The sequence below is a fragment of the Typopeltis vanoorti genome, chromosome 1 (assembly GCF_054136105.1).
Source record: "Typopeltis vanoorti isolate ZY-2024b chromosome 1, IOZ_Tvanoo_1.0, whole genome shotgun sequence".
In the NCBI taxonomy this organism is placed as follows: Eukaryota; Metazoa; Arthropoda; class Arachnida; order Uropygi; family Thelyphonidae; genus Typopeltis; species Typopeltis vanoorti.
In genome coordinates this window covers 135,732,774-135,753,030 of record NC_143549.1, presented here as the reverse complement: position 1 = coordinate 135,753,030, position 20,257 = coordinate 135,732,774, and the positions used below count along the sequence as shown (strand labels likewise).

The following is a 20,257-nucleotide window of genomic DNA, read 5'->3' as shown; positions in this document are numbered from 1 at the left end:
GTATAGCATAACAGAATTTCATGCCAGCTAGGGCAAAGCCTGGTTAAACAAGGTCCCTATTGTTTTCATCAGAGAACCAGGGCAAAGAGCAAAAATTCAGCTACTGGAACAAATTCTAACTCAATATCAGCAGCATTCAAGATTGGCACCATAAACATAAGAAGCATCAACAGAAAAGATTTGGAACTTGCAGAAGAATTGGATAAGTACTAGTTCAACATATTAAGCATGACAAAAACAAAGAACACAAAAGCAAGTGAGATCCTTCTAAACAACAAACACTAGATGTTACATTCAAGCAAAAACAGTCATGGAAAAGAAGGAGTAATTATAATATTCAAAGCTAAACATGAGGATAATCTTCTTGAATGGTGGACTATATCAAATAGAGTGATGTGGGTAAACATCAGAATGGGGAACTAGACAATGCGACTTAATTCTGTGGGACCATAGGTTTCCACTAAGGAGGAAATGTAGGAATTTTTTTGAGGCATTAGAGAAGGCAGCTGACACAATAAAAAAAGAAAAAGTTGGTTCTTGTTGGAGATCTAAACAGCAGAGTAAGAAATGATTACCAGACATAATAGAAATGTTTTGAGAAAATTCGGAGAAAAGAGCAAAGCTGGAAAGGTTGTTCATGTGTTGCCGAGTTGAGACGGAGAAAGAGAATCATGAATGGTATGCAAGCAGAGCTATGTGAGGAGAAGGAACTACGGTTTGTGGATATATGGCATGTATCTGAGGAGGAGAACGGAATTATACAGATGTTATGAATTACATTTGAATGGCTTTGGAGTGAGTATGCTGGAAAAACTGTTGCTAAATGGAAGTTCAGTGTGTGATGCAATCAAGATACCAGAAGTCAGTAGTGAAAGATCAGGAGAGTGGTACAAAAGAGGCAATGGAAATAGTAGTAGTGTGAGATGAAGAGAGAACAGGAATGCAAGAGGAACAGGGAAACTAGGGTGGACAGGGAGAGAGGGTGCCTGTTGGAACTAGTAGTGAATGTATGTATGGGGATGATCAGCATAGAAATGGAATAGATCAGAAAAGGTAAGAATGTTGAGACTGAGCAGTTATATGTCATAAGTAGTGATAAAGGTGATTGGACAAGGCAGGTGTGGTGGGGAAATAACAACCAACAAGTGACTTGAATAGGACTGGTTATAGACCTAAAAGTGAACTGTTGTGTTTATTTACAATGCCAGAAATATCAAAAATAAGGGAGATGAAATGGTTTCACTGATCGAGTTCTGCGCAGTTAGCCTAATGGCTGTGCGCTTTGCAACCATATAACTGGGGAAGGAATGTCCCAGGTTCGATTCCCGTCGAAGACGTGAGGGATCTGAGGATCTTCCTCAGCCATAGCCAAGTTAGCCAGTCTTGGGCATGGGCAGTAGGGTTTTTCCGCCAGTTTATCTGGCGTTTTTCATCCCGCAAACAGGCAAACCAGCCCCGTGAACACACATGGATCTACAGCCATAAATACCTACCCCCCCCCCCCCATGAGGTGGCTCAACTCACCCCAATAGGGATGAGGGAGAAAAAGGGAGGAATACCCCATATGAATAAATAAATAAACTGATTGAGTTCATTTGCCTCGAACTCATCAGAATAAGTGAAACATGGTTGAATGAAGATGATATTCTTATGGGAAAAGAAATGGAAGTTTATAGTGTTTTTCACAAGAATAGAAAGGAACAAGAAGGTAGGGAGGGAGTGCTGCTGATGATGATGATAGCAAGGGAATTATGTCCACATATGGTATACATGAAAATACGAAACACAGTGGCATTGGTTATGAGGCAATATGGTGTAAAGTGGAGGGTGACAGGAAGAGATGTTTAGTCAGGTGTTGCTATAGGCTGGAAAATGTGGAGGGTGGTGATGAAGAACTGCATAAACAATTTGGGTTAGTGAACAAAGAAAGGGTAATTATTATGGGAGATTTTAATTATGCTAATATAGAGTGGAATGAAGAGATAGCATTTGGGAATAAGGAAAATCAATTTCTCCAGTTCTTGAGAGACAAGTATCTCATGCGGCATGTAAAGCAGGACATGCAAGGATCAAGAGTTTCAGAACTGATTATTGCACCAGAGGATCTAATAGTGAGTGGGGTTTTGCCTTTCATCCAGGTGGTGAGAGTGATTATGAAGTGATCACCTGGGTTGTGGCTAGCCATATGCAGACTTCTGTGAAGATATATGTGGAAGTACAAGGATAGTGATTATGACAAGTTTAGGAGACAATGTGGAGCTATAGCATGGAATTAGAAGTTGACTGGTAAGAAAATATATGCTGCTTGAGAAATGACAAAGACATATATATATATAAATAATAGCATCAATGTGTGAATGTATTCAGAAGGTCAAAAGGCTGAATAACGTAGGTGTAAAATGGATGAATGAGGGCTTAAGCATGAAATCTGGAAGAAAGTACTTTGGAGAAGTACAAGATGAATAATGGTAATAATCAGTTATATGAAAAGTATAAAGAACAAGCCAGGAGAGTGACTCAGTTAGTAAGGATGACAACAAAAGGGTAGTACAAGCAGAAATTAGAAAATCAGACAAAGAAAAAACCATACAGAGTTTTTTTTAGATATGTGGCAAGTAGAAGGAAGAATGATAACTGCTGCAGAAAACATCGTTGAGGTATTCAGTGATCAATTATAGGGTGTTTCATCTTCATCAGGGTGAAATCATGAAAAACTTAAGTGTAGGGGACATAGGAGAGGATGGCTTAATTGTGAGTGAGGAGGTATATGAGGAAATAAATAACCTTGCTGTCAATAAGACAATAGGATTTGATGATATACCACCATGTGTCTAGGTAATAATGTTCCCGGGAACTGGCAGTGGCACACTGGCATGCCTGTTTAATTATTCATACAACAGTACAAGTTCCAAGGCAGTAGAAAGAAGGTAAAATTGTTCCACTGCATAAAGGCAGTGATAAGGCCATTACAAATTATAGGCAAATCTATACATCTGCAGTTGTGAAGATACTAGAGAGATTGGTATGAAGTAGGATACAGAAATGGGTTGATAACAACAGTATTCTATGTAGTTATCAGCATGGGTTTGTTAAAGAGAGATCATGTTTTTCTAATTTATGTACAATATCAAGGTGACAAACACCTTGGAGAGGAGAGATGAATATATAGTGGTATACTTGGATTTTGCAAAAACTTTTGATAGACTGCCACACGACAAGCTGTTAAATAAACTGAAACAGATGGGATTGGATAACAGATTTCTGAGTTGGATCAGTGACTGGCTGTCAAATAGGTATCAGAAAGTTGTATGTGGGGTTTCAGTATCTTAAAAGAGGAAGACCATTAGTAGTGTGCTGCAGGGATCAGTTTTGGGACCATTGTTGTTAAATTTGTATATTAATGATATTGGGATGGATTAAACTGGTGATATGCAGCTGTTTGCAGATTATGCAAAATTGGGGAGAGCAATGCAGAGTCAAGCAGATGTTATCACTTTACAAGAGGACTTGATTGATTGCAGGTAAGTGGAACTGTCAGTTCAATGTTGAGAAATGTAAGGTTCTGAAATTTGGTAAGCAATGATAGGATACAAAGTATATACACCTGGTGGTGAAACTTTAAAGGAGGTAGAGAAGATGAGATGAGGTTTTGATGCCACTATATAAGGCCTTGATCAGGCCTCATATGGATTATTATGCATAGATTTGGATATGTAACAAGGATATATTAGAAAGGGGTCCAGAGTAGATTCATAAAGGTGGCCAGTGGTCTCTGCAATGTGGAGTATGAGGACAGATTGAGAGAAAGTAAACTGCAAAGCTTCATGAATAGAAGGAGAAGGGGGGGGGGATATGATTGGGACATATAAGTTAGTCAGTGGTTGTTATCAGGTTGACATAGAAGAGATTTTTTTCATAGAATGGGAAAGAGGAATAGAAACAAGAGGCCATCCCTGGAAACTGTATAATGAGGGTGTGAGCAGAGGAGTGAGAGTAATTATTATTACATGGAGTGGTTGGTGAGTGTAATGCATTTCCTGAGTGTGTTGTGATTGTAGACACACTGAATCAGTTTAAGGCAGGTTTGGATGAACCCTGTGTGTGATAGTGTGTACCTCCCACGATGAGTCTCTGACTCCATGGAGGTTGGATGTTGATAATAATAATGAATCCTCTCATGAATGTCATATTTTTCCTGGAGCACTAAAGTGTGTGACATACACATATGAAATACATATACATTTATATGTGAAAAAATAATAATAGTTTATAAGCAGCAATTTAAAGTTACCATTTTTAAAAATTGTGAAATTTTTAGCAATCAATGCCATTCAAACTGGATTGATATCATTGTAAAAGACTGCATCACATTTTTTGAATAATCTCAAATTTCAGCAGAGGATTTCTATATTTTGTTGATAAATATTGTGGTAAGTCAATCCCAATCTTCTTTTTTCAACAGCTTAATTGAATATTTAGGTCTAATGCTGTCATCATGTACTCATAGGCCGTTGTAGTTAGGGTCTTCCTGCAGGTTTCACCTTATCAATTTTATCTATAAGCATTTGTTTGATCAACTGGTAATCAGCCTTTAAAACAGTCAAACCACTCAGTTTTCTTATAAATGATAGAATGTTGGGATTCTGAAATTGATTTTGCGGTATCTCGTTATAGCTTTTGTTCATACCATCCAGTATTTTGACTGTAAAATGATCCAAAAACTTTCTCAATACTTTCTTTCAAATGTAGTAAGTTTTCTATTATCCTCCTTTGTTGCTGATGACAATGTTTCACAAATGTAGGTAAACATCGGGCAAATAGGTTTTCTTTGGATTTTCTTGATAATATTTTGGAATCTTTAAGACTGCAAATTCCATCTCAATTCTCTTCTCTATTCCTTGATGCATATCACTATATCTGTTAATGATGACTCTTACATATTTAAAATTATCCACTTACTCAAAGATATAATTATCGACAACCAAGATGAATCAGTCCTGTGGGCACTTCAGCACATTTTAGTGTTTTAATAACATGCCATACTTCAATCAGAGATGGTCCTTCACCATTTCAGGGAAATGCATACACGTTTAGTCCTTCCCTTGTTTATGAGAGGGTCCATGAGCTTACTTGCTTTAATCAAATTAGATGTAGTTTGTATAACATTCTGATAAGAGTCTTCAAAGATAATGATGTCATCAGCACAAGCCAATAAAATGTTCTTCCCATTTCTATTCTTTTTATTATTTAGGTCTCTAATGACTTTTTCCAAAGCTAGGTTGAACTGTGGTGGTGAGAGAGCATTTAAAAGGCAAGTCAAAATTTTATTTCAAAAATTAAAAACTCCTGTATTTCTAATCTAAATATGATACTACTATATAATCCACAGCTTATGCAAGGTATGATAATTACGTAGTAGTATTATATTTATAAATTTCTGTGGTATTTAACACTTTCATTGCCAAGCTTAAAATTGGAATTTCGTGTGGTGGCCAAAATTTTTTTAATTTTTTTATTTAGTTAGCAACAGCCACGCAATAATGCGTGATCGGCTGTTTGGTGAGAACTCGCATCACGCGACATCGCGTGATTGGCAATGAACATGTTAAAGACATTTCATTGCATCTCATCATGTATTTCAATCAGATATAATTCTTTATCCAATTCATAGCATTTTGCTAATGACTGTTCGATTGTGAAAATATGATCAGTCAGCTATTTATTTATTTATTTAGCGTATGGGGAAATACAAGAAATTATTAAGCAAAAAAGTATATAGAGACTGATGGTTAAGTTAATCAGTCGATGGTACTATGTGAGAGTAAATGCAATTCCTGAGGCTTCTAGGAAAGAAATGTATGGGGGAAGTCATCAATGATTTGATGCAGAGTCTGCATAGCACCACACATGCTAAAGGGTGAATGTGAAATTCCCCACAGATATAATAACTGGGCATAGTGGCCTTGTCAGTCCTAAATCTGCTTAGCTGACTGCAAAGGTTTCAAGGTAGATTGAATCCTGGTGATTTGATAGTTGGATCCATGATCAAGTACCTGTAGTTCATTCCAGAGTTTTCTCTCCCAGTCCTAGGGACCATCATCTGGTAATTTCACAAGGGATATGGGAAATCTAGAGGCAAGACAGTGCGTTAGAGGCGAAGAGATATCTTAGTGAATAGGAAGATAATATTATTTCTGATTTTCTTTATTTCTTTGATGATAGCTTCTTTTCTTCTGAAGCTTGGAGGAGTGATGCAGGAAAGAACAGGTAACCATGGAAGAGAAGTAGATTGTAAGGTACAGAGATGGTTCACATTGTTATGTTAATCTGCGCATCTATGAGAGTCGTGTGGTGACTTTGGCTCCAAACTGGCAAACAATACTCTCAACAGGAACAACTAGAGCCACGGCTGCTGTTCTAAGAGTTGGGGCATTACAACCTCAAGTTGTGTCTGCCACAGCTTGTTTATGATGTTGTTCCTAGCAAATATCTTTAAGTTAGTTTTTTTCCTAATGTTTTTCATAGGTTAGACTATGGTCAAGTGTGACACTAAGGTAACAAGAGTTATTTTCAGGGATTTAGAGTCCCATTGCAGAAATGTATTTTTAGTTTTCTATGAGCCTCATAGATATTTAGGTGGAAATCAGAAACAACAGTTCTACTGGGATTAGAGCAGCGCTTTCCAAACTTTTCATGTTGGTGACATACTTTTTAGACAAACATAATTTCGCAGCACAATAATTCAGTCTGATGTGCCTCTCATGGGTCAAGTGTAGTTTATATGCTTTTACAATTATATTTTGTATAACTTTTATAAGGTTTATTTAAAAAATCTCTTCCTGTTCATCCAATACTGGGTTAATAAAAATTCACTATTTATAGTAGGTGATTAATCACTTCTTTTAAAAACTGATCCCATCATTACTATAACATGCAACTCCTTTTGATATTTGATAAGATCAAATATCATATAACTCCTTTAAAGGTTGTGTGATATAGTTAGACTATACTCTTGTCTTGAGGGCACAACACAGTCCATTAGCAAACCAGAGGTTAAACTTGTTTCATGACACAACCTATCTCATGAAAACCTTTCATTTTTATTAAAAATATATAATATAGTATGATCGAATAAAAAACACATCAAGTGAGCTGAAATGATTCTCTCTTCTTAATTTTTCAATGTATTTAATATAGGGAAAACAGATTTCATAGCTTGCTTGCTGAGTTTTTTCGATCATACTGTATTTTTATATATAATAAAATATGCAAAATAAAAATATACAAAATATTTATTTCCAAGATTAATGTCATTGTTATAAGAAATAGAAAGAAATATATAATAATAGAATTTTAATGAGATTTATGAGCTTCATGGGATGAACACTGCTCTTCAATATTTGGTGGAATAGTAGATAAAGACACTCTCATTTCGTCATCAAGCATTCTTAAGCTTCCACGTTTCAATGTCTTCAAGTTATAAGAAATAGAAAGAAATATATAATAATAGAATTTTAATGAGATTTATGAGCTTCATGGGATGAACACAGCTTTTCAATATTTGGTGGAATAGTAGATAAAGACACTCTCATTTCATCATCAAGCATTCTTAAGCTTCCACATTTCAATATCTTCAAGTTTGCCATTGCAGAAAAGGATACTTCACATATGTGTGTAGTGGAAAACTGCAAAAGAATTTTCAACGCTTTTTTACCTATGTTTGGATGCATTTTTGAAACATGAATCCAAAAGTTGTCTAAATCACCCTTTTCATATATCATTAACAGACTTAGATCATTTTTTATTTCAGCTAATTCTTCTTCTTCAATAAGTGAGAAGTTAATCATTGTAGTTGAAAAAAAAATGGATTTCTGATCCAATCATAGTCTTGTATTTTAATATTTGGGAAGTAGTGATGAATTTTCTCTCCGAGCATTGTTAAATGATCAACAATTAGCGAGCTGATACCACATTTTAGTTCACAGTCTGCAGTTTTGGAAAGGATTTCAAAATTTCCTTCTTTACTTTCCTTTTCCAAATTTCTATCTTGTCTCTCATAGCACAAATTTTATCCACTGCTGATAAGATATTTTCTCCTTTTACTTGAATACTGGTGTTTATTTTATTCAAGTGTTCAAATATGTCAGCAAGATATGCCAATTTTGTGCACCATAATTTGTTTTGAATTAGATCGCAGAATTCATTTTGTTGATTTTCCTCAAAAAGTTTAAGCATCACTTCCCTCAATTCGTATACACGACAAAGCACTCAACCTCTTGACAGCCAACGAACTTCTGAGTGTAGTAAAGTTTTTTAAATTTTGCCCCCATATCTTCACAAATTTTAGCAAATAACCTTGATTTAAGAGGTCTACTTTTAATGTAATTGACTATTTGAACAACTTTGTCCATGACCTTTTTAAATTCATTACCAGTGGTTTGCATGACTAGTGCTTCGTGATGTAAAGAGCAATGAGTAATTATAATACACACACGGACAAAGAAATTAGCGCACCTGGAAGAAAACATGGTAAAACAGCAAAACTAAGCAAATAGCTAGAGTGCTGGATGGTATGCAAATGATCCAAGTTTGGTGCGATTACACATGCCCACACACCCTGCGGTGGCGCTGCAAGCACAAACTGGCAGCCTTATAAAGCTGGCGTGTAGTCGATAGCCGATTAAAGTGAAAAGCACCGGTCGACGCAAGCTAGAATACAGAGTGACAATAATGCCGGGTAGATGCCAGAGACATCGATTTAAGCAACTTACGAACTTTGACAGAGGCATAATCATCAGCCTGAAAACTGGAGGGTGGTCGGCGTGCCGTATAGGCGTGCACATGAACAATTCTGACCATACTGTCCGACAGTGTTGGAAGCTGTGGACACGTCCCGGCACTGCCACACGGCAGAGCGGCATCGGTAGGATCAGGAGGACCAACACTAGAGAGGATCGATGGATCGTGCGGCAAGCACGGAGGGATCCCACGGTGACCCGGTCCACTATACAGGCAAATGTAGGGGATCCTGTGTGCCCACGAATCATTTCCCAATGCTTCGCAGAGGCGAATCTATGCTCCCAGCGCCCCTTACGTGTGCTCCCATTAACACCGCAACATCGCCGACTCCATTTACAGTGGTGCTAGATGAGAGCAACGTGGAACAACACAGACTGGCGACGTGTGGTCTTCAGCGATGAGTGCCGCTTTGTCTTGGGGACAGATGATCATCGTGTCCGGGTGTGGAGGACCCCCTGGTCAAGGACACAATTCCGACTTCGCTATCGAGTGCCACACCTCCCGCACTGTAGGCATTATGGTCTGGGGAGCCATAGCCTACGATAGCCGATCACCCCTCGTAGTGATACATGGCACATTGACGGGGCAGCGGTATGTGGACGACATCCTACGGCCCCACGTTCTCCCATTCCTGGCCGGGATACCAGGAGCGCTATACCAGCAGGATAATGCCCTTCCGCACACTGCTTGGGTTGCCCAGGCCTGCCTATGTCGTGTACAGACACTTCAATGGCCTGCCCGCTCCCCGAACTTTTCACCTATCAAGCATGTTTGGGAGCAACTGAAACGCCAGTTCCCACCGTGCCGCAATATCCAGGATTTGGAGCACAGCATTCAACACGTGTGGACCAGTCTGCCGCAGGACAACATCAGGCGTCTGTTTGCCACCATGCCGGACCATATTGCAACATGTAATGGTGCAATGCGCTATTGATGATGACCGGATTGCGTACCACAGATCTCTTTGTAATCGTCCTTCAGCTGTTTTTGCCATCATGTGCATCACTCACCTGTATCATTACACCCATAAAATTTCAGTTGAATCCTATGCTTCCTTCTTGGTGCGCTAATTTCTTTGTCTGTGTGTGTATTTCCATTCACTTTCTTTGCTAAAGCTGTGAAACCTTTTGTTGAACCAACCATTGAAGGAGCGCCATCTGTGCATATTCCTACACAATTTAACCACAGCAAATTATTTTCCTTCATGAAGGAAAATAATTTGGTTTTGGCAATAGTGTGTGGCTCCTTTTTTTTTGGCAATTATTTGAGCAACCAAGTAACTTGCCTTTTGAGCATTCTCTGATATCTTCATTCTCTTGGTGAACGATGTAGACTGCTTCTTTATAAATTTTGAAAGTTCAATGAAGTATTCTACTGGCTTTTCTGACATTTGACTGTGTTTTGAGGTAAAATGGCGCTTTAATTTGTTTGGTACCACACTTTCATTTGCAAGTATCACCCCACAAACTAAACACTGGGGACAAGGATGGTTATCATTACCAGAAAATGTGAACCCCAATTTCATATAATCTTTATTGTATAAACGAGGCATGTAAAATTTTCCTTTACACTTCTTCCGTATTAATGCAGATCGTTCAACATTTGATTCTTGTGTAGTTTCCTCTATAGCCGATACATTTTGTTCATCACAAACATCACCTTCAGCTTTTCTTTTATTAATTAGAAACTTATCCATTTTACAGGTAATTCAACACCAATTTGATAAATAAAACTGTGCAAATTTATTGTAAAGCTTTAACAGTAACTAAACATAAAATAAAAGCACCAGCTCTTCATTTATTCACGCTGCAGTTAGAATAAACATCAATAATAGCACTTATATAATGGGGAGCTTTATTTTTATTGGTCGAACGATAATAAAACCAAGCGACTACTACCTGATAAAACCACAGGGATGAATTCGGCTGCATTTATTCTCCATTATTTATCGAAATATATTGATACGAAATATTCTTAAAGGTTAAAAATAATTAAAAGATAGTTTGTATATAAAATTTTGAAAGTGAAATTTAAATTCTAGAACGTAAAACATCTTGCAATTACATTCTATTTAAAGTAAAGTATTTTTGGGACTCCTTAGTGCGGCTCTGCCCAATTTAGCTTCTGTTTACATTTACTGTCACTCATATTTGAATGAACTATAGAAAGCCCCAACGAAAATGAAGCTGATGGTGTTGGTTGCATGCAAGTCGGTATAGACTCAGGGAGGGGATTCCAAGCGGTTGACCAAATATCTTTAACGGCGCTAAATAAAAGTTGTACTGGTACTTTGCAAAATGGAGTCCGCTGTGGAAATTTTCAGCAATTATTCTGTTTAATGCTTTATGTTTGCGCGACACACCTTCACACTGCAGCCGACACACAGTTTGGAAAGCTCTTGATTAGAGGATACTCCTCAGCATTCAAAGTAATTTTGTAGTTAGCTCAGTGTTTCCTCAAGGCCTTGGAAGGTATTGTTTTGGGTAGTGATAGCTATGTCATCAGCATAGATAAACTTCTGACTAGCTGTTGAAGGGGTGCCAGTTGTGTACAGGTTGAATAAAGCTGGGGCAAAGACACATTCTTGTGGCAATCCATCCATCCATCCTGTAAGATAAATGTTCTGCTTTTTTGTGAATTAGAATGAACCTTTATTTTCCTATTGGAGAGCATTTGTTCTAGTAATTTTAGTGTTTTTTGGCAGTTGTTTTAGTTGCTTTATAGAGTAAACCTTTTTTCCATACAGAACCATAAGCTGATGTTAGATCTACAAAAGCAACACACGTTTTTAAACTCTTTTGGTATCCAGCCTCTGTATGGGTTGTGAGATCTAGGACCTGATCGCAGCAGCTTCTGCCAGGCCTAAACCCAGCGTGTTCACTGGGTAAGATGGCTTCTATTTTTGGAGAAATTCTACAGAGGAAAATCCTTTCAAAAAGTTTGTGAGGAGTACAGAATAATGCTATAGGACAGTAGTCAATAGTGTCATCAGTTAAACAATAAATTACAAGATAAATTAACTTTAATGAAATGAATTACTGTGATTACCATGTAATTTATTACAGTCATGCCATAAGTACCTTTAAATATTAGGGTCATCAGTTGACTTATTAGGTTTGGGCAGGGCTATTATCTTTGATTCATGTCAAAGTTTTGGGAGCTGTTCATCATTTATTGCAGAGATAGCCAGGATTTTGCTCTTTGGCCAAGGTAAGTAAGAAAGTTGGAAGGATGCCATCAATGTCAATGATAGGAGCTTTACCTGTTTCAATCCAATCTATGATAGGAGCTTTACCTGTTTTAGTTAGTTTGAGTGCTGCATCAATTTCATCTACAGTTACTGGATCGGAGTTTGCTGTGGATGTAGAACATGATGTCAGATCTCTTTTTTTTGGTGCCTGTAGGAATTTTGGGTTTAGCTTTTTGTGCTAAGATCAGGTATTGATTTCTCCTTACAGAAGCCCACTGATAGTCTCCAATGAGGTTTTAAACATAAAAGTTAATTCTTTTCTCGATTAGCATTGACAGTATTTTGCAACAAGATTCAAGAAGGAGATACCTCTATGGTTATTGGTAATCATGGGATCTCCATTTTTAAAAACAGAACACAACATGGCAGTATTCCAATCCATTGGTATATCTTCTTTTTAACTATATTAGCTTGATAAGTTTATTAATTTCAGTTAAGGGTGGCCTTTCGATTTTTAGAAGTTCTGCTGAAATTTTATTTTTGCCTGCTGACTTTTTTTTGTGCTTTTTTTCTGCTTTAATAGCATTCTTCATTTCAATCAGAGGTGGTTTTTTCATCATTTCCTTCTGAACATTGGATCTCAGGTGTAACGTTTCCATATGACAGTGGCAATTTGTTTAGTATTCTTTCAAAATACTGTTTGAATTCCTCAACCATCTTTTTTCTTGGGTAATTAAATCTCCTTAATTGCTAGCATTTGAGTTTGTGATTTATATTCTCTTTTAAATACCCCACTGCATTTGAAGAATCTCTGAGTTACTTATGTTATTTAAATTTTTTTTTCACTGCCAATCTTTTCACTCAATGCAGTAATTTTACTGGCTTAATTTCTGGTGATGGATATTATGTTTATTTATAGCTTCTTTACATGCATTATTTAACTCCTTTCTGCTGCTTATGAATTGAACACTTTCTTCTACACAATGAGTAATAAGTTTCTAATCAGAGAACACTTGTTTTCTATTTTTCTCTCAGTTATAAGAAACACTAAATATTGTATTTCCTGTTTAGTCTTTTCTTCATATTGCCCTCATATGTTTACATCTTCATGCTTTTCAATATTATATTGATTAGCATTTCTATTTCTGTTAACGTTTCTCCTTTTAACAGAAAGTCAGTCAGCCTGAAATGTGCTATTATAAGTAGTGATTATTATCTGCACAATACATTGTCTTATACATTTCTTGTGCTTACTGATTATTATTACATGGTCTATCTGGTTGCTTACTATTACAATTGGGGAGAACCACATTTGTTTATGGATATTTTTTTCTGGAAAGTACATGCCACTAATTGTAAGCGCTCTAGAGAATGCAATGTTAATAGCTCTAATCCCATTAGATTAACATTGTATTCTCTAGAGTGCTTATCTGGGCCAGATAGGCACTCTACAGATAGACAACAGCATATAGACAACAGCAAAACGATATGCTGTTTTGTTACCTATTTTAGCATTAAAGTCATCCATTACTAATTTTATACAATACTCTGGTAAAGAATCATATATCATTATGTTCTGTTGGTCTATCTGGTGCATAACCAATATCAATTGCATCAAAGGGATATTCAGAAATATAAACATAACAAAGTTATGTTTATATTTCTTTATATCCCTTTGATGGATTTTATATCCCTCTCATACCTACTGGTATGATATTTTGTATCTATTGTTTATACGTTCCACTGCACTACAGAATATTGTTCTATTATTTTTTCTGTACGTGTCCATGACGTGGCCAGATGATTTCTTGTATATAACTAAGATCTTCATAATGTAATCTGATATTGCATCAAATAACACAATGAACTGACTCAGGTTTAAACAAAAAATTCACATCATTTGTTGGATATGACCAATGGATATCTATAGTTAAGTCCATGCTCATACTGCAGATTCCATTCTACTGAATTCTTAGTTCTTTCCTGCTGATATTATTAAACCGTGTGACTTGGTTCTGAGTCAAAGGGCATGCAGTTTTACAGCATAATAAAAGTTAAACAGTTTATTTTCAAGTTGCCAATTTCATAAAAATATAATTTTTATTCTTTCATTAAATAATTATTTATATTATTATTGTGACAGCAACTTCCATGAAGTTGACAATGTGGAAAGTTTATTTAACTAAGCAACACATCATATTGAACCTTACTCGTTTACACTTCAAGAATTAGCAATACCTTCTGACAGTGGGTTTCACTCCCCCCATGACTCTCCATGAACACAACCTACTCACCCCCAAAACCAAACCTTAATACAGTGTGCACTTCCAGAGATGGCCTCTTATTCTTCTCCTCTTGCATTTCACATTTTTCTATAATCACCTCTATATTAATTTAGTGAAATCTCCTCAGTAACTTAAATGTCTACATCACAGCAGTTCTCAACTCTATGCCTGCGGGCACAAATACACCCATGGAGCTATTTGCATACACTCACTGCCAATTATTAAATAAGGAAAAAATAAAATTAAAACTGGAAAATATAAGTCTTTTCCTAGTAATAATATTTATTGAAATCGTAAAAAATGCTAACATTTATGTTATATTATGAACATTTTGTAATTGCTCTGTCTTTGAGTGCGAGTGTTACCAGTGCCAATTTTGTGCATATGTTTCATGTCTTTAGTTTACTGGCAACCATGTGCTTGAGGGATGTATCACCACTTCACTGGTGTTGTTGTCATGCTTTGACCACACATTGTTTTCTCGTGTTTAAAATTTTACCCCAAAATGAGTAATCCAAATAAAAAACAATAAACCTATAAAATCAACGATGACTGGGAAGAAGACTATTGTGTTATCCAGAGTAAAGAGAAATGTTTTTGCTTATTGTGCATGGGTTAATTTAGTTATATAAATGTTACATGTGTATTTATCCTACTTTTATTGTTAATTGTTATCATTTGATATGATAAGCAAGTATAAATTTTCACAGAAAAAAATACTGATGCCCACCATTCTCTTCCCAATCTCAAATGCACCTGCGACTACAACCAGGTTGAGAACTCCTACTCCATCATATCACATAATTTCTGCATATCCACCATACTCTGCAAATTGCATTTGCTCAACTTATCTCTCTATAACCCTGATAATGTCCTTTTACTGATACCTGGACCCTTTCTCTACAGAGAAAACCAGGTGAACAAATTTGAGCACAACAGTTCATATAGGGTCTGACCAATATGTACAGTGGCTGTTGGTGATTTGAATTTTTATGGTGCATTAAGAACTGAGGCTATGAAGTTCCAAGTCAAAAGTTTAGAAAGTTTATAGAACTGTACATACATTTTTCAAAATATAATACAATAATATAAATGACAAAATTAATATTAAAGTTCTAATAACAATATAATGTTCGAACCTTAGATATAAATTGATTTATTGTAAAAATTTAAGAATATATGGCATATTTGTTGAGTCAGATAAAATCTATTTGAATGTATAGGGCTCGGGTAGGTTACTAAAAGCAATAAAATGACTGCCCCCATTAAAATATAGAAGGCAATCATTAAGATATGATGAACAGTTAGAGCAGATAAACAATACTAACACTTAAGACATCATCTCCCCAACAGACAGAGCTATGTGAGATGACCTGTGCAAAGCTGAGTAAGAACAACTTCCTCTCTGCAAACCTTGCATAGACTGGACTGCCAATATTTAATTTCAGACTTAATCTGATATAACTTGTTGTCTCTATGCCATGATATTTGCCATTGTAATATTAATGTCTTATAATCTGCCTGTAATAAGTGCAGTATGGAGGCAGATGTCCTATCTTAAGGAACAAGCTGTGGCAGATGCAGCATCTACAACCATGTTTCGCTCAATCCAAATGTGGTTGGGGAACAAATATAGATGAATATAAAGATGGAGCCTACTTATGTGATAGAACAATTGTTGGCTGTGGAAAAGTACTTGATGTTATTGGTATACTAGACTTGCTAAGTGCCTGAAGAGAGCATCTTAAATCAGTATAAATAATGCACTCTTGCAGAATTTCAATTTTATGAAAATTAATGAAAGCTCTACTGCATGCAGTTTAGTAATACAGTTAGTATATTCTGACAGGATCTCATTAGATATTATGCTGGCAGGAAAGACAGCTGCAAACCCCACGTGAAACTATAATTTTGAACCATTTGTACAGACAGGTTCAAATTAAGAGTATTCTGCACTGTGTGTGTGTGTGTGGGAGGGGGGGGTGTTTTCAGCAAAGCTGCTAGTAGAGAAAGGGACGGGTGGAATATTTAACTAGGAGACTGATTAGTTTGTAAAAAGGAGAAGCAGTATGATAGTATGCAGCTGATGACACCATGGTAACCACACCAAAGAAAAGGCAGATCTTTCAGCATCGATTTTTTCTTCCAACTCTTGCTAGGATGATCAAGACAAATTGCCTCCTGCACTACTACAAACTGTCTAATGCATGCCTCCTCTGTATTTTTACCCAGGACACCAGGAAAACCCTGACTAATTTCGATAAACTGACTAATAAAGCTCCTGGTCCTGATGGTATTCCTTCAGCTGTGCTCAAAACTTGTGCCTCAGAATTTACACCCATCCTGTATCACACATATAAGCTTTCATATTCTGCTGACATCTATCCAAAAGCATGGAAGCAGGCCTACATACAGTATGTATCCAAAAAAAGGGGAGACAAAAGTCAGGCATCTAACTATTGTCCCATTGCTCTCACCTCAGTACTTTCAAAAGTGATGGAGAAGGTTATTAACAACCAGCTTCTTCACTATCTGGAGATTCATGAATTAATTAGCGATGATCAATATGGATTCTGTAATTCTTGTTCTACAGCTGACCTCCACGTCAATCTCACCCATATTTGGACACAAGCTATGGAATAATTTGGAGAAACCCATGCTGCCACCATCAATATTTCAAAGGCATTCAATCATGTTTGGCATCGAAGCCTTTTGAACAAGCTACATCTTATGGCCAGTTTCCTCAATGGTCATTCATTGCGTGTCATGGTGGATGGCTTCCTTTCATCAGCCTTCTCTCCTGATGCTGGAGTACTATATGGTTCTGTACTCTCACCCAGGCTCTTCCTTTTTTACATTGATGATCTTCTCTCTCTCTCTGACTTCAAAACCTATTTACAATTTTGCCGATGATAGCATCCTTCATTCCTCTTCCTCATTCAAGAAACCCTAGTACTCAAATGATACAGGCCTCAAGATTTCCTTAACCCAGTGACTTATACACTGATCTCCTCAACAACCTCGAATGGGGTGAAGACAACTTAGTAAGTTTCAATGCCATAAAAACTCAGGAAAGCCTTATTATCCTCAAGAAAGATCCTAGTAGTTCACTCTCTCTCTCTCTCACTTTTGATAATGGTCCAATTTACTTTCAAAATCAGCTTTCTCTTCATGGGCTGACTGTCACAATCAGTTTATCCTGGCACAAACATATCACATACACAGCCTCTAAAAAGCTTGATGTTCTTTTCCATTCAGAGCTTCTTTTCTGCTCAACTTCTAACACTCTTAGAGCCAAACTTTGGAATATGGTTCCCACATTTGGGGTGGTGCACCTCCCAAGAATTCTCGATGATATACAGAAGAGGGCAATCAGCTTAATAGGTGACCCTTCCCTCACAGACTACCTTCAGTTACTTTCCCTTGGATGCTGTTTCTGGACTGTCCCTGTCTACAGGTACTTTCATGGGCATTGTTCCTCTGAATTGGAAGCTACCATTTCTCCACTTTCTTCTAACCACATAAAAACTAGAGCAGCCACTGGCCACTCTAGTTTTTAAATGATTTTTAACTTATTTTGCTATAATTCAGCTGATGAGTAAAAATTTTTTGTGTGTGTGTGTGTGTGTGTGCATGCGTGCAGTAATCTACCATTTATCTGACCTTCAAATAACCAACTCCTGCATGTCAACTGACTTCCCACATAGTACCATGTAGGTGTATTTCAATTATCAAAAAGCAAATTGACTTCCTGATGTGAGCAAATAAATGGCAGATTACTCTGTGTGTCTACATAAACTGATGGCTCGACAAAACCCTACTCGCTATATAAATTTACCTGCCACACATTAATAATGTCCCATTAAGTCATAAGGAGTTTTATAAACTGATTAGGGGTGCTATATCATGGTCAAAGATTTCCTTTGTGTGAGAATCATCTGAAGAAGGAAACATCAATGAATAAGAATAGTAAAAATTATACAAGTCCCGAGGCCTAATACACGACAGGAAGATGATGATAAAAACAATATTCATTGTTTTTGGAAAATATAATTTATTGCATTAATTTTTATTACTAGAATAATTCTTAATGTGATGTGTATTTCTAGGGAAACAAATTATAAATTGCACATTTTGGTTCTAACAAATTAATTGATGATTTCAGGATATCATCATAAATTTTCCAAGCTGGAACAATGAAGCATAGCCCTGTTCTTAGATTTTATTATATTCATCACAGTAAAACCACTTTCACAGCATCCAGTGAAAGACGTATTACTGTGATGAATGTGATGCACATTTAAGATGTTTACCAAAGAACAAGAGCAATACCCACTGGTAATGGTGATATGTCACATCCATCAAAGAAGTTATCATGGCAATATCTTGGCATTCATTCTTTCTTTAAAAATAAATAAATAAATAATAATAAACTTCTGTGTTTTCCTTAAGTTAAAAAGATTTGTTTTAATTTTTTTAAAATTAAATAAATACAAATTATTGTATTTTGTTCAGTCTGCAGTTACATTCTAGCTGCCAAAATCTACTCAATGTGCAAGTGCATTTGTCAAGCCCCACCCATGCATGCAATGCACTACTGACTAATAGCCTCAATTTATTCATGAATGAATTACATGATAGAATATGTATGAACAATATACCTTAGGTAGTTTCTATTACACTACCCTTTTATGCTGCAAATATATTTATATTTAATTTTTCATAAAGTTTATTAAATATAATAAATTATTTCTTTACTTCAAAACCAATTATTTTTTAAAAAAATTTATTTGCAGTATCATATAAAAATTAATAAACAATAGACTAGTTTTAATGATATAGGCTATCTATAATATTCCAGTTAAAATAGTTATAAAAAAAAGTGGATTTATATTCAACTTAACAGTAATGATTAGGTTGTAATTTTTCATTTTTTTTTTTATTATTTTCTCAGAATACTTTATATAAGTTATAACAAAAACTTACCAACAGGTTCTAAAAGATATCCAAGTGAATGAACCCAAATTTCACGAGGAGTTGAAAGACCATCTTCATATGACCAGTTCAACTGAAACACTTCTCCAAATGGAGTCTGGCTGATTTTACTTTGAACTGTGACAAATAAACTGCAGTCCTATATGCAATACATTAATATTACATTTTGAATATACTGCGTGACATACTGTATTAACAGAAGCAATACATGAATAATAAATCACAGTGATGTAACACCTGATCATATTTTCTAAGAGTTATTCAATTTGGTTTGGTATTTTAACTATGTGATGGCATTTTTAACCTCAACTCTTGAACGGGATAAAGGGAGAAAAGAAAATGTACTTCATGTATTAGCATAAAATGTAAATTTATTTACAATTAATGATTTGTCATTCACAATAACCACCAATTCAAACTTTTTTTTTTTTTTTTTTTAAATCTTCTCTGGAAGATCTTCTTCGGTACTTTAATATACATTAAATACGTTGATTACAACAATAAAATTTTAAAAAATATTAAGATATGAATTAACATACAAATCAATAAACAGAAAATCAACATATTTCATAAAAAAAAATTAAAGCCTATTAGATAGTACCATTAGTTGGTAGCATGGGATTAGGTAGCTAAATAAAAAAAATTATCATCACAATACCTGGGTTATATGAGCTACTTATAATGATTATAAATCCAAAGTCCTATTATCAGCAATTATGAATGCGATTAACTGTCCCACCTGTAAACTAATAAACTACCTGGCATCCGAATTTAACTAACATATAGAAAGACATCATCATCATATAAAAAAATCCTAGCCATTTAAGAAAGTACATACAGAACTGCTTGTTAAACAACAATCACCATTTATTTATTGATGCATCATCCTTTTTTTTTTAGAATATACCTATTAATGGCACATACTCCTATCCAAAGCCTTCTGAAAAAAAGAGCTCTTGAAGCACTGCTTTAAATCAGCCCAAAAAAA

General features: G+C 35.8%; 1 protein-coding gene across 1 annotated transcript in view; it reads right to left on the bottom strand.

Annotated features, from left to right (window-relative positions):
* LOC150110456 (dipeptidyl peptidase 9) overlaps positions 1 to 20,257 on the bottom strand; it is a 441,463-nt gene that overhangs the window by 160,485 nt on the left and 260,721 nt on the right. Inside the window, exon 13 of the mRNA XM_090393952.1 lies at positions 19,261 to 19,408. Coding sequence (XP_090250078.1) covers positions 19,261 to 19,408 — 148 coding nt within the window. The remainder of the gene's footprint in view (positions 1 to 19,260; positions 19,409 to 20,257) is intronic.